General features: G+C 35.9%; 1 protein-coding gene across 4 annotated transcripts in view; it reads right to left on the bottom strand.

Moving 5' to 3' along the window:
* Window positions 1–462: 462 nt before the first annotated feature.
* The window catches only part of cib (thymosin beta cib), a 111,716-nt gene continuing 99,076 nt past the window's right edge, over window positions 463–13,102 (bottom strand). For 2 of the 4 annotated variants that reach the window (XM_067142540.2, XM_067142539.2), the window contains 3 exons: window positions 9,124–9,237; window positions 3,933–4,046; window positions 463–1,310 (listed from right to left, as the gene is read on the bottom strand). In XM_067142540.2, coding sequence (XP_066998641.1) covers window positions 1,285–1,310; window positions 3,933–4,046; window positions 9,124–9,237 — 254 coding nt within the window. In that variant the 3' untranslated portion in view covers window positions 463–1,284. The remainder of the gene's footprint in view (window positions 1,311–3,932; window positions 4,047–9,123; window positions 9,238–13,102) is intronic. The other 2 variants (XM_067142542.2, XM_067142541.2) reach the window with 1 other exon arrangement.

Genomic DNA, 13,102 nt, shown 5'->3' on the forward strand with positions numbered 1-13,102 from the left:
AGGAAGACCTAACACCCGATGGACATGATCAAGGTTGATGTAATTACCAAGATGGACAGTGGATGATGTTCTCCATGACAAGTTGTATATGGACAGGAAGAAGTGGAAGAGGCTCATTAACAGTACCCAGGAAACTGGTATATGGAATGATGATTACGATAGTAACTGACAGGGGGAAAGCACAGAACCACAAGAAAAAAAAAAAAAACATGTGGCCTACAATTCCAATGAAACTATGCACAGAAACTGTTAGTGCGCAAACCACACAATAACAAACTCATTCTTTCATCCCGATTAATGGAGTCGCTAGTGCACACTTGTCTCTTGCTTGTAGGAAGATTGCAGTCCCAAATCGTCGACTGTAAAGCACACGCGCTGCTATGGTGATTGTATTGCTACTGTGAAAGTGTTTCATTGAGGAATAAGGGATGGTTTAAAAAGAGACTAGAAAAGATTGCATGATTACGTCCTCACACTTTTTATTCAGGTTACTGCATTACACAAAGCATGTACAAGTACCAAGTGAAGAAAGAATGCCCTGTGCACCTGCAAAGTAATAAAAACCTGATACGATTGTTATATAAAAAATCAAAACACTGGTGGTCATGCTTAGGCAAAACCTTAGTGCTAACAGGGTACAACATAAAGACAGTCATCAGTCTAAAAGTACTTTAGTATTAAATGTTTTTGTTGTGGAATGAATATTTTAAAAAAAAAGCATGCTTGTCCTTCTCAACAAAAACAGATCAACTTTTTTTTTAGAAACACCAGGTACTGATATGAAAGTATCAAGGGAATGTTACAGGTATTCAAAGTCAACTTTACATTACAATACTAAGACAAAAATTAATACTATTGTAACCTACTTAGCAAAGTCTGTCCAAAATTGTTGTATAAAGCACACTTTCAATAATAAAAAAGCTTGAGTATACTTTTCATACAAAGTTAAACCTATCTTGGAATATTCTCTATGTATCCACCGATAAACCAAGTTTATTTAAAAAAAGGTCTTTTCTTCCATCAATATTTTAGTAAACTGGAGACATTTCACTGAATAGGAATGTGTCCACCAAACACATGTAGGGTTCCAAGACAGGTGAAAGATGGCTTGGTGGCTTAAATAAACATCGTGGAAGCACTCGGCAAAACCATTCTTTCGTTGTCTAGTGGCCGGATAAGAAAACCCTCTATATTTTCCATATAAATAGTGACAAAAATGTCCAGCACAAATAAAAGAACCCAGGTGATGCTGCTGTGATGGCAACAGCTTCCCACACGGATGTTTTATGCCTTCTTTTCTTCATCAATAACTGCAACAAAGAATTCAAAGTAAATACAGTATTAAATTTCAAATTAAGAGTAGGCCTATGTTACACTTGCCAACAGTGTTAAGTGAAAGGGTGTAGGTAATCCAGAAGTATAACAGAACCCCAGTAATCAAAACAATTTGCAAGAGAAATCCACTGTAAGGAAAGGAATCCTAGTATTCTACCTAAAAATGACACTAGCAACCGTGCCATTCTGTCTAAACTATCCAAGTCTGCAAATTCTACCATCTCTAGCAATATTTAAAATACCTGCTTACAATTCTTATGGGCTCTGTTATAGCTAAATGTTCATGGTCCTGTGCAGTAACAAGTTCTGCACTAGATTGCACTTTATCGATGTTTTCATTACATATATTTTTCACAAATCAAGGATGCAGTGCAGAGAAGTGGAAGAATTTAACGTATTCATCTATGACTGTAGTAGTAACAATAGTGCAAGAAAGGCTAAGAAAAGAGTGTAGTTAATGAAAGAGACAAGACAGACAACTTTGATAGTGAAATTTAAGGTTATGTATTGTAAACAATTTTGGGTAAGCTTAAACTATAATGTTTCAAATACAACTTTTTGAATTTTAGTCCTAAGTTCTGTAATGAAAATGTTACGGGACATAACTTACCACACCAAAGAACATTAGGATAGCTTGTGAATTAGTGAAAAGGTATATACAATAATTGACTGCAGCACCCTGTAGACCAAACATAAATCCAATAGAGTTTTGACAGACAATATCAGAAGTGAAATTTATGGGCAAAATCTTCAAACCTTTTGGAATTAGAACAGATGACAAGGTGATGTCTGCACTTGGCGTTCAACCTGGTACTAGATCAACCTAAAATCCCTTTCCTTCACCGACAATCTAGCAATAATTACCTGGACTCCTGAGTAAGCCAGACATGTCATTGAAAAGGTTCACTAGATAACCATCAAAAAGAGTCTCCGAATTACTTACGAGAAAAAATTGACTCCAGGAACTAAAACATAGGATCAATTGTGACAAAACACTGCCAATTCAAGCAAGTTAATCACTTCAAGTACTTGGGAAAAATTATCAAACCAATCACCATTGATCTGCATTTAGGGCTGTCACCCAGGTGGCAGATTCCCTAACAGTTCTTTACCTCGCCTGTTCTTAAATGATTTCAAGGGGAAGTTTGAAATTTATCAAAGATCTCCCTTGATAAATTATTCCAATCCTTAATTCTTGTTCCTGATAACTAATATTTGTCCCAATTTGTCGTCTTCAATTCGAACTTCATCTTCATTTTGTGATCTTCCTACTTTTAAAAACTCCAGTCAAGCTTATTTGTCTAATTATTATAGGAAACGCTGGTAATGAAAGAGTAGCCAACAAAACCTGTGCAAATTATGTAAATCCTTCACAATCACTTGGAATAACTGCAAAAATAAATCTCTTTCCATCCAAGCTAAACTCTTGTCACTACCACACAATTGTTCTCCCAGAAGCACTCTATGCAACTGAGACATCATAAACCATGAACATTGAAGACATTGAGAAAATGGAACAGCAGATACAGAAGAAAATATTTGGACCGGCTGTCTAAGATGGTATCTGTATTCATAAAAGCTTGGAAGAACTTTATTCGCTGACCGAATAATTCACTTCAGTTGCACGGAAAAGAATATGAAATTCTATGGACATACAGCATGAATGTATGACTTGATTGACCAAGAAAATAATCATAAATGGAACCCGACAAACTAAAGTACCCTGGATAGTGGACACCCAAAGGGATCTCGTAGCAGTCTACATTGACCGAATGGCAAGTGCACAGACTTCATGTGCACCGAAAATCAACTTTCACAATTTCACACCCAGGAACGAACGGCAAGAAATTTTAAACTTAAAAAACATGGATGCAAGAAGACTGACTTAGCAAAAGGATAAAGGAGTTTCAGGAAGATAAGAAACAAGACGACCAATGCTAATTAATAGTTCCATGTGCTCCTTAAGAGAACAACAATGATTACGTTTGGTATCCAAATAGTCCGGGTGCAGGTCTTTCGTGTTTATGCCTATGGGTAACCGGGTGTCCAAGTACAGGGCCCTATCTAGAAACGAATGTTTTATTTGGCAACTATCAGAATGTGGGAAGCTGACATGATCAATAAATTATTTTCTCAACAAATGCTTTATTGCTTGGAAAACTGACAGCAGAAGAGTAATAATTTCAGTGTTTGTTTTGCCGGATGCCACACTGTACCCTAGAAAAAATTAAGGTGTGGGATGTTAACATACGATTACTCAACACTTGAACAAGATGGTTGCCACGCTCTCAAAAGAAGACTTGCCAAGTGAAGCAAATTCAAGGTCAACTCACAAGTGCAGTTAATACATAGCTTGGTACAAAGGTCCATGCAAGGAATGATTCTTCGTTGTGGACAAGGCTCTGGTTTTGGAAGTAAGGTCAGATTTGTAGAGTAAACAAAGGAAGAGGGAATGCAAGTTTTCAGAAAAAAAATTGAAATTTTTAAATTTCTATTCAAGAAATGAAATGTAAAGTATATTCTGGGAAAATGAAGTACTGTACAATTAATATTCGAAAGTTTATAGACGAATGAAAGTTGTAACAATCGCTGCTCACCTTCTTTTGTGGGCAAAGGGTTTTTCTCGTGCGTCTCTGTGTGCTTCAACTTGCTGGTGTCGAAGTTCTCAATTCCAGAGATCAGGTTCTTCTGCTCCTTTTCTTGCTCAATGGCTGTTTTAAACATAAAAACAATCACAAAATGGATTATTAAAAGAGCTATAAAACATTTTAATACAGCTTGTCACAACCAGTAAACAGATATGCACACAAGATGGACATACGAGCATAACATGTACTTGCAGAAAACACTTCAATATGGCCCTCATCTTCCAAATATCAGGGAAATTATACAAGAAAACAATATAATGCGAAATCCATCGTAACATGGAATGTTACATGTACATTAATTACATAAATTTTATGTTATTAATGCTATTTTACTATGGAGCAATGTATCAAGATAGTTATCCTGTTATGGCAATCTCTGATGCTGGGAAGTAAATTAATGGATTGTAATTCTTCAATGAAAAGTTTCTTGTAATAATACTTTACATTCTGTATACATTTGGTAAGAATCACACTGCCATTATCTGGGTAAGTGTGAAAAAGCCTACTAAAGTAACAATAGGGAATGTGTGATAATCCGTGAAGAAACCCAGTGTGTGAACTCAAGTGAAGAGGAAAAACTGTAAATCTGTTAACAGACATTGGTACTGTTAAATGATGCGTTTAGGGATACCCAAATAAGTGTTGATATTAAGAAAACAGTGGGTGAACTAGAAACTGAATTAATTTAAATTGAAGTTAACATTAAAACGTGGTGGGTTATATAAAATGTAACTGAAGTGTATGGCTGAATAAGGGTCTATGTACACTATTTCCACAAGCTATTTTAGAGAATTAACTTTTGCAGAATAAGGGTCTGCGTGCACACTTTCCCACTGCCAAGCTCTGAAATCTAAACAAGGCAGATGTAACAGACCCTTATCCAGCTGCACGCTTCAATTAATCAAGTTTAAGATTAAAACATGGTGGTACATCTAAAAACAAAGTGTACAAATATATATAAACTTGGGAGAATGAGAAAATACGTCGAAGAGCCGTAATATCAGCTATGAATTGTTGACTTCCCTGCTGTTAGTCACATCTAAATTAGTGTGAAGTTGTGGACATTGCCGTATTTTGATCATACCAGTGAAATAATTATCTATGAAGTGTGTTAGTTTCTAGACTTAATCTGTGGAACTGTTAAGACAGTTGTGCTAGGTGGCAATAGTCTTTCAAAGATCAGGAGTAACAGACAAAATATAAAAGGGACCATTCTGAGGGGACCAAATGTCTTTCGAGGAGACTAACCAACCCAGGTCTAGATCATAACTGTATAGATCCAAGTTATCTTAGGCTTCAGATTAAGGGATTTCAGAATTAGAGAAGGCTGAAACAATAAGAGTATCACAACAAAATCCCAGAGATAAATTTCAATATAAATGTGCAAAAATGTCAATATTAAAGTTAACCTCACACCAGACGACTTATTGTGATAAGCTTGAGATTTCAGTGCAAATGATCAGACTTAGTTCATATGCATAATATCGTACAGAAGTAAAAACCTCTTAAAGCAAATGATTTATCTGTTAACTTATCACACATGCTTTAGAGTAAAAACACCAAGCAAATGCAAGCACCAGCAATTTGAGGAATGATTATTACAAATATTTTACACGGAGGGAAATTAATATTTGAATACATTTCGTGATGGGGCCTGAATTTCCTCTGAAGTCGCTGCCAACATCCTCATTAACAGGCAAAACAAAACATCTCGATGAAGAAATATCTTATTTTTTGTATTGTTGATTTGTATAACTGTACACAGTGGCAAAAAAAATGACACCAACGCAGTTTATCATCTGGCTTAATATCCCATTACAGCGCTTGGGGTTTATTCAGCATAAGCTACAGCAATGTAGTAAATTTAGCTTTGGCAGTTACAACTACAAGGAATAACTTTACATACAAAACTGTCGTTCAACAGGTGCGGAAATGTCCTACGTCCAAATCTCTACGTCTTCACTCTTGATGCCTCTTCTGCCCACACTTGCCTGTCATTTCTACATGTTGCTGCAATGGTGGTTTTAAGAGTTCTTAAGCAAGTTACAAGCAGCTTTTCCATGTCACCCTATTCTGTACTAACCTTTCCACTTCTATACAACTACTGCTGCATACATCTACTCTGACCTGTTTTGTCAAATTCGTATCTGTCTCACAATTCTTAAACAGTATACTTCCCTCAATCGACCAAGTTCTGGACATCTTAAGAACAGTCCTATTAATCTCTTACTCCAACTGTTCTGCTAACTTTATTCAATTTCGCATTGAGATCTATATTCGTTTCACTGACAATATTCTTCCTTTACCACCACGTTTGTTAAACTTCTATCCTCTCAGCAGCAGTTATCTTCAGGTTTACTTTCACAGATGTCAAGATTATACAAACCTTCTCAGGAAGCATACCTGTAGCATGCTTGTGTCAGTTTACATCTTATGTCCTCTGGTTCAACCAGGTAGTTCATTAGGTTACATTTCATTATGTATGTATGTATATTTATTTATTTATTTATTTATTTAATCCATGACCGTCTATACTACTCATAAACTTGTCCAGATAATGAATGAGAAAATATGTCGAAGAGCCGTAATATCAGCTATGAATTGTTGTCGGACTTCCCTGCTGTTGGTCACTTGTCCAGATACTCCACAGACTAGAACTGAGCCAGGGTCTCTGGACCTGAAGAAAGCACCACTGTGCCAAACCTTTGAGTTTGGATTTCTTTGTAACGATTCCCTTTCGAAATTTCTCAAATTTCTTTAATGTCTATTCTATATACTGGTAAACATTTAAAGCAAGGAGAAGTTGAGTGAAATTTTAAGAACTGCAACCTCCATTAGCTACTTTCAGGATAGCCATTTCTCTTTCATATCTTGCAATTCTTATAATGCATTTTGATATTTGTATGGATTGTACATAACACTTCTTTCTCACAAAATGATTTCAAACGTCAGAATCTTAATGAGCCAGGGCCACTACATGTTTGTGCCATCAGTCCATAAGACTGGTTTTATGCAGCTCTCCAAGCCACCCTATCCTGAGCTAACCTTTCCATTTCTATGTAACTACATCCTACATCTACTCTAATCTGTCATTCATACCTTGCTGTTTAAGTCATGGATACCTTAAGAATAATATGGCTTTACATCCCACCAACTACTTTTATGGTTTTCAGAGACGCCAAAGTGCTGGAATTTAGTCCCACAGGAGTTTTTACTTGCCAGAAAAACTACCTACATGAGGCTGACTGTATTTGAGCACCTTCAAGTACCACCGGACTGAGCCAGGATCGAACCTGCCAAGTTGGGGTCAGAAGGCCAGAACCTCAACCGTGTGAGCCCCTCAGCCCAGCAAATTTTGGTCAAATTTTGCCAAGTTGTTCTCTCACCAATACGATTCAGTATCTCTTCATTTGCGATTCGATGTATCCATCTCAACTTTAGCATTGTTCTGCAACACCATATTCCAAAAGCTTCTGTTCTTTATTTTTCTTTCTGAGCTCATTGTCCACGTTTCACTTCCATACAATGCCACACTCCAGAAAAAAAGTCTTTAAAAAAATCCTTCTAATTCCTATGTTATTGTTCAAAGTGTGCAAATTTCTTTTAAGAAAGACCTTCCTTGCTTTTGCTAGTCTGCATTTCACGTCATCCTTACTTCTTCCATCATTAGTTAATCTAATACCCAAGTAAATCTACTTCCTTTTAAGACTTCATTTCCTAATCTAATATTTCCTGCATAACTGGACTTCATTCAATTTCACTCCATTACCTTTGTTTTGGATTTATCTGTATCTTATACTTCTTCACCAAGACTGTTCATACCATTCAGCAATTTCTCCACATCTGCAGACTCAGAATAACAATATCAGCAAATATCAGATTTTTTTATTTCCTCCCTTAGGACTGAGATTCCTTTTCCAAATTCCCAATTTCCTGTATTGCCTGTTCTACGTAAACACTGAAAAGGACAAGTGACAAAACTACAACCTTGCCTCACTCCTTCCTGGATTGCTGCTGCTTTTTCATAGCTTTTGATCCTTAACACTGCAGACCGATTTTTGTACAGATTGTAGATAATGCTTAGTTCTTGGTATCTAATCCTGGTCACCTTCAGAATCTCAAATAGCTTGCTCCAATCAACAATAATGATTGCCTTCTCTAGATCTACAAATGACGTGTAGACTTCTCTCTTAATTCGATCCTCTAAGGTCAGACAAAGTCAGGATCACTTCACGTGTTCCTACATTTCTTGTAAAGCCAAATTGATCTTCTCCCAACACTGCTTTAACTTGTCTTTCCATTCTTCTGTAAGTAATACATTTTAACATTTTGCAAGCGTGATACTAAACTAATGGTGCGGTAGTTTTCACACTTGTCTGCACCTGATTTCTTAGGAATAGGTATAATAATCTGTCTAAAATCAGATGGCACTCTTGTATCATACATCTTGCACACTAAATGGAATAAACTCCCCATGCTGGTTTCTTCTACATATGTACCTATTTTAATTACACAGAAAGCATTCCTAAGATGAGTAATATTTTTTAAAGACATTACAACTATTTAAAAAAAAATTTAAAATCCACCAACCAAGTTCATTTAACAGCTACCGACTATAGAGTGTGTTCCCCCCTTTAACGAAACATCTTCCCCAGTTCCTATTATTCCCTTTCTCACAGAATGGGTTTGAAGGCAGTTTGGTTCCTCAAAATGTGTTTATAAAGTGATACATTTCTCCAGCAACTTGGTTTGGTTGTGGAAGAAAAGATTTCCTGTTGAAAGAAAGTGCCTAATTTTGTATAATTTTATCTTTGCACCATAATTTAAATACAGCTCCCATACAGATTATGAAATTATGAGAAAACCGCACAAATCTAACCCAGAGCTCATGAAGCACATTATGCCAGGAGACAACACGGAATAAGGTGGCATTTCCTTTTCCCCGTCTACTGTACACAAGAATATTTAATGACAAAACTATTAGCTGTTAAAAAACGAAGGTAAACAATAGGTTTTCTTTATTTTTATTTTGTTATTGACAAAATGGTCTAATGGGATGTGCTGCAAAGAGAGGTTTCCCAAATTGTAAGCAGTTAAAATTGCTCTTCTATGCATTAAAGCTTTTACATTCTATACCTACCTGCAGGATCAGGCAAGGAGTTTTTCTCTTGGGTTTCGGTGTGTTTCATGGACGTCTTGTCAAAGTGCTCCACACCTTCCAAGAGGTTCTGGTGGACCTTCTCCTGCCTTACAACTGTTGCAAGCAAATCATAACATGCAACATCCATGCTTTGCAAAGCTTAACAACCATTCCATGCCATCACTACTCCAATAATAAAAGCATAAAAATATTAAATACCAATATAAATAATTGTTATTTGGAATCTTTTATTATAGACTTGTTAACAGATAAGCAGCAAACTCTTGATTATCTATGCATACGTAACAACAAATTATCCAAGTATTATTTACAGTTCAGCTAAAAGTATTCCTCTGAACAAGAATGATAGTCTTTCCTTACTTTTACGAGTAATGCCTATTTTATGTACTTTTAACAAGAGCCACAAAGAGTCCAAATCTTTAATAAAAAGGCTTCAGTATTCAGCATATGGCTTTTAGTGTCGAATGCCTAAGGGCATGTTATGCTTGCCTAATGCAGGTCTTTCTATTATGACTCCCATAGGCGACCTGCACATCTAAGTGGAAGATGGTAAGAGGTAGGGAGAGTGTGAAACGTGGTGTGTCTATCCAGCCTTCATCTTATCCTACAATTCCCACATCAAGATTGAAGATTTGTTAAGAGTCCCTCAATGAGGGTTTATGCCAGCCTTCCTGATGGAACCGGGAAACAAACAAGCTTCTGCCGAGAAGAAATGATTGGTCATTTAAATGCATAAGATGCAATTTTGTCATTATCAGACAAGTTATTATACGTCTGGCAAAGGTTATGGCAGATCATCTGCCAGAGCACATCTGTCATACGATGCATGCCTCCTTGGCAGAAATGATATGATTACACTAGTCTGCAATGAAATTGCTGCCTCCAAAGTTTGATTGTTTTGGGGGCATTTTTAGCATTCTGAATTCAAATTCAAAACCAGAAAGTTCCTATCACGTACCATATAATTTTTTAAAATTCTATTTTATTTTCCTTATAGTGTAATTTCTGTATGCCCAAAGCGAAATTATGTAAACTAATACTTTACCAGACACATTCTTATCTTATCTATGTGAAAACTTACACATCCTGTTTTAGTTCCTCACATTGCATTAGTGTGTGTCATCTGGGAAAGATATTAGTTTCAAGCTGTATTGTGGAGTAGAATAATGTGAGTTTGTAGTTCAGTACAAAAGTATATTTACCATGTTGCATCACTCATGTGTAAATGGTACAGATCAGTTTTGTTATACTGTATATGTGGGAAACACACATTGCCTAAGCAAAGGTGTATTTTTACAGATTATGTATATATCATACCTTGCCTATTTTGGAATCAAACTTTTTGAGACCAAAATAAACCTTGAGCACCCCACAAAGTATGTAGAGTATGAATTGAAGATATTCGACGTTGGGTCAACGGCAAATGACCGTCGCTATCTTTTGGAATGCCTATGGTTTGGAGACTGCTAATTCTGTTCGTGTGATAAGGGATACAATTCTAAAAATAAAAAGCAGCGCTCTACATTAGACCTTTTCGATATAAATTTTGTATCCAGTTGTTCGGTCAGCCATTTTATCTGTCCCCCATAGGCTTGATATACCAGTCCCTGTACGACCAGAAAATCTAACAGTTTTCATCCGAGTCTGATGTATAAGTGATGGAAAGTGATAGTGACTACCTAACAGGATCGTCTGCTGCAGAACGTGGGTGTTTTAAACAGAGTGAATTAAATGACTTGGCAAGGAATCTTGCCTTCTAAAGAGTTCCTGAGTTTTTGGTTTCTAGACTCCTCAAGAATAAAATCGGCTCTGTCCAAAAGTATCATTCTATTGGTACAGAGAACGCAAAATAGCATTTAAGTCCTTTTTCTCTAAAGATGGCTACCTTGCATATTGCAATAATGTGAAAGAACATATGCTAAAAATTGGACTTCCAAACTATGATCTAAGTGAGTGGAGACTGTACAATGAGGCTTCCAAACCAAGATTAAAGGGTGTTCTCCTTTGTAACAAATTTTTTTGGTTCAGTGCCTGTTGCCTATTCAGTAATCCTGAAAGAATCATACGCACGTTTACAACTGATGTTTTGCAAGTGAACTACAGTGAACACTAGCAAGTTTGTGAAGACTAAGTTCTTACTATGCTGCTGGGTCAACAATCTGGTTTTACCAGATTTCCATGTTTTCTTTGCCTGTGGGATAGCAGGGTACGAGTTGATCACTGGACTAAGAAAGACTGGCCACCTCTAGAAAGTGTGGAAGTTGGTTCTAAGAATGTTGTGCACCAAAGTCTTTTGCACCCTTCTAAAGTTTTGGTGACACCTCTCCACATTAAGCTTGGCTTAATGAAACAATTCCTAAATGCTTTGAATAAGGAAGGAGACTGTTTCAAGTACATATGTGAGAAATTTCCAATACTATCTGAAGCCAAATTAAAAGAAGGTATATTTAATGGTCCTGATTAAGAAAATTGATGTCAGATGCAGCATTTAAAAGCAATGTGGATGAAAAGGAAAAAGCAGCATGGATATCTTTCTGTGAAGTTGTTCCAAAATTTCTAGGTAACAAGAATCCCAATTACCGAAACACATTGTGGCTAACATGCTTGAAGCATACAAGGAACTTTGTTGTAACATGGGTATGAAAATTATTTCCTTGAAATTTTAGGATCTTTGAGCGAAGAACAAGGCAAACGATTTCACAAGGATGTGCTGGAGTTTGAAAGGAAACACCAGGGACGCTGGAGCATCAATAAACTTGCAGACTGTTGTTGGATGTTAAAGTGTGAAATACCTGAAGACAAACAAAGGAAAAAGGAACAGGAGGACTTCATTAAATAAGAAGCAAAGATTGTAAAATTTGTGGGATTTCCCAACAGTGAAGTAAATAAGACAAACTAAAGCAAGAACACTATAGTGATGTGTACTAACAACCATACGCATTAATTTCATCAAGTTGTGTATATTAAATATTGTTTTTCTTTAAAATTTAAATGTATTATGAAAACATTTGTGATGAAATTTGCATAATTTATACAATACATGTAAAGTGATTTTGCAATTAAACCTCACGTGATAGAAGCAAACAGATTGAAAACTCAGATTCAGCACATTTGACATATATAATCACATTTCTTACTGTAGGCAACAAACAAGGTTTAAATTTTCAGGCTAGTGTTAATCTATTTTTCTTAGGCAAAAAGTGGTATCTTCACCATGCAATTTTAATCTGTTTTTTTTTGTATTACCATTCCCCTGATCTGTTTTCAACTTGCATTACAATGTGATGGCTTCTATTAGTGCAATTTTGTTTTGGCAGAAGTTTAGTATATTAGGCATATTTTACTCTCAAGCAAATAGTTCTGATAAGGAATGCATTTATTTTGCAATTTTACCAAACTACACAATTTTCAGACAAACTCTGCAGGTTTTATAATTTTCAATGACAATCAAGAATTCACTGCATTTTTAATATGAAAATGCATTTTGTAAGTTTTATAGGACAATTTTAGTATGGCAATTAGCTTATATACAGCATTTTTCAGATGAGAATATTTTAGGCACAGTAAAAGAACATATTCAAACAACTTGAAGCTCTTATCACAAAATTATTAGATAAAAAATAAACTTGTTAGTAAAATAGCTATACGTTGGTCAGTTTAGTCTATGAATATAGAATAAAATTAATATGCCAGCTTTGTTAGTACTACATCGGCTATAAGTTGTCTTTACATTTTACAGTGGGTATAAAATACAGTGAATACACACTGTAGAAAACATCAGATGTCCTCAGGACAACATCTTAATTTTCTAGCTTTCTCACCAGGCTCACTAGCCTCAGCTTAGAGCACATACAAGATGTATAATGTTATCTCCGAATAAAAAAATTTCACTCCATGTTGGAGATATTTGGATATTATTCCTTTCTGCCACAGCTCTTATACTTGCAACAAAAATGAA

This window comes from Anabrus simplex, chromosome 3 (assembly GCF_040414725.1).
Source record: "Anabrus simplex isolate iqAnaSimp1 chromosome 3, ASM4041472v1, whole genome shotgun sequence".
Classification (NCBI taxonomy): domain Eukaryota; kingdom Metazoa; phylum Arthropoda; class Insecta; order Orthoptera; family Tettigoniidae; genus Anabrus; species Anabrus simplex.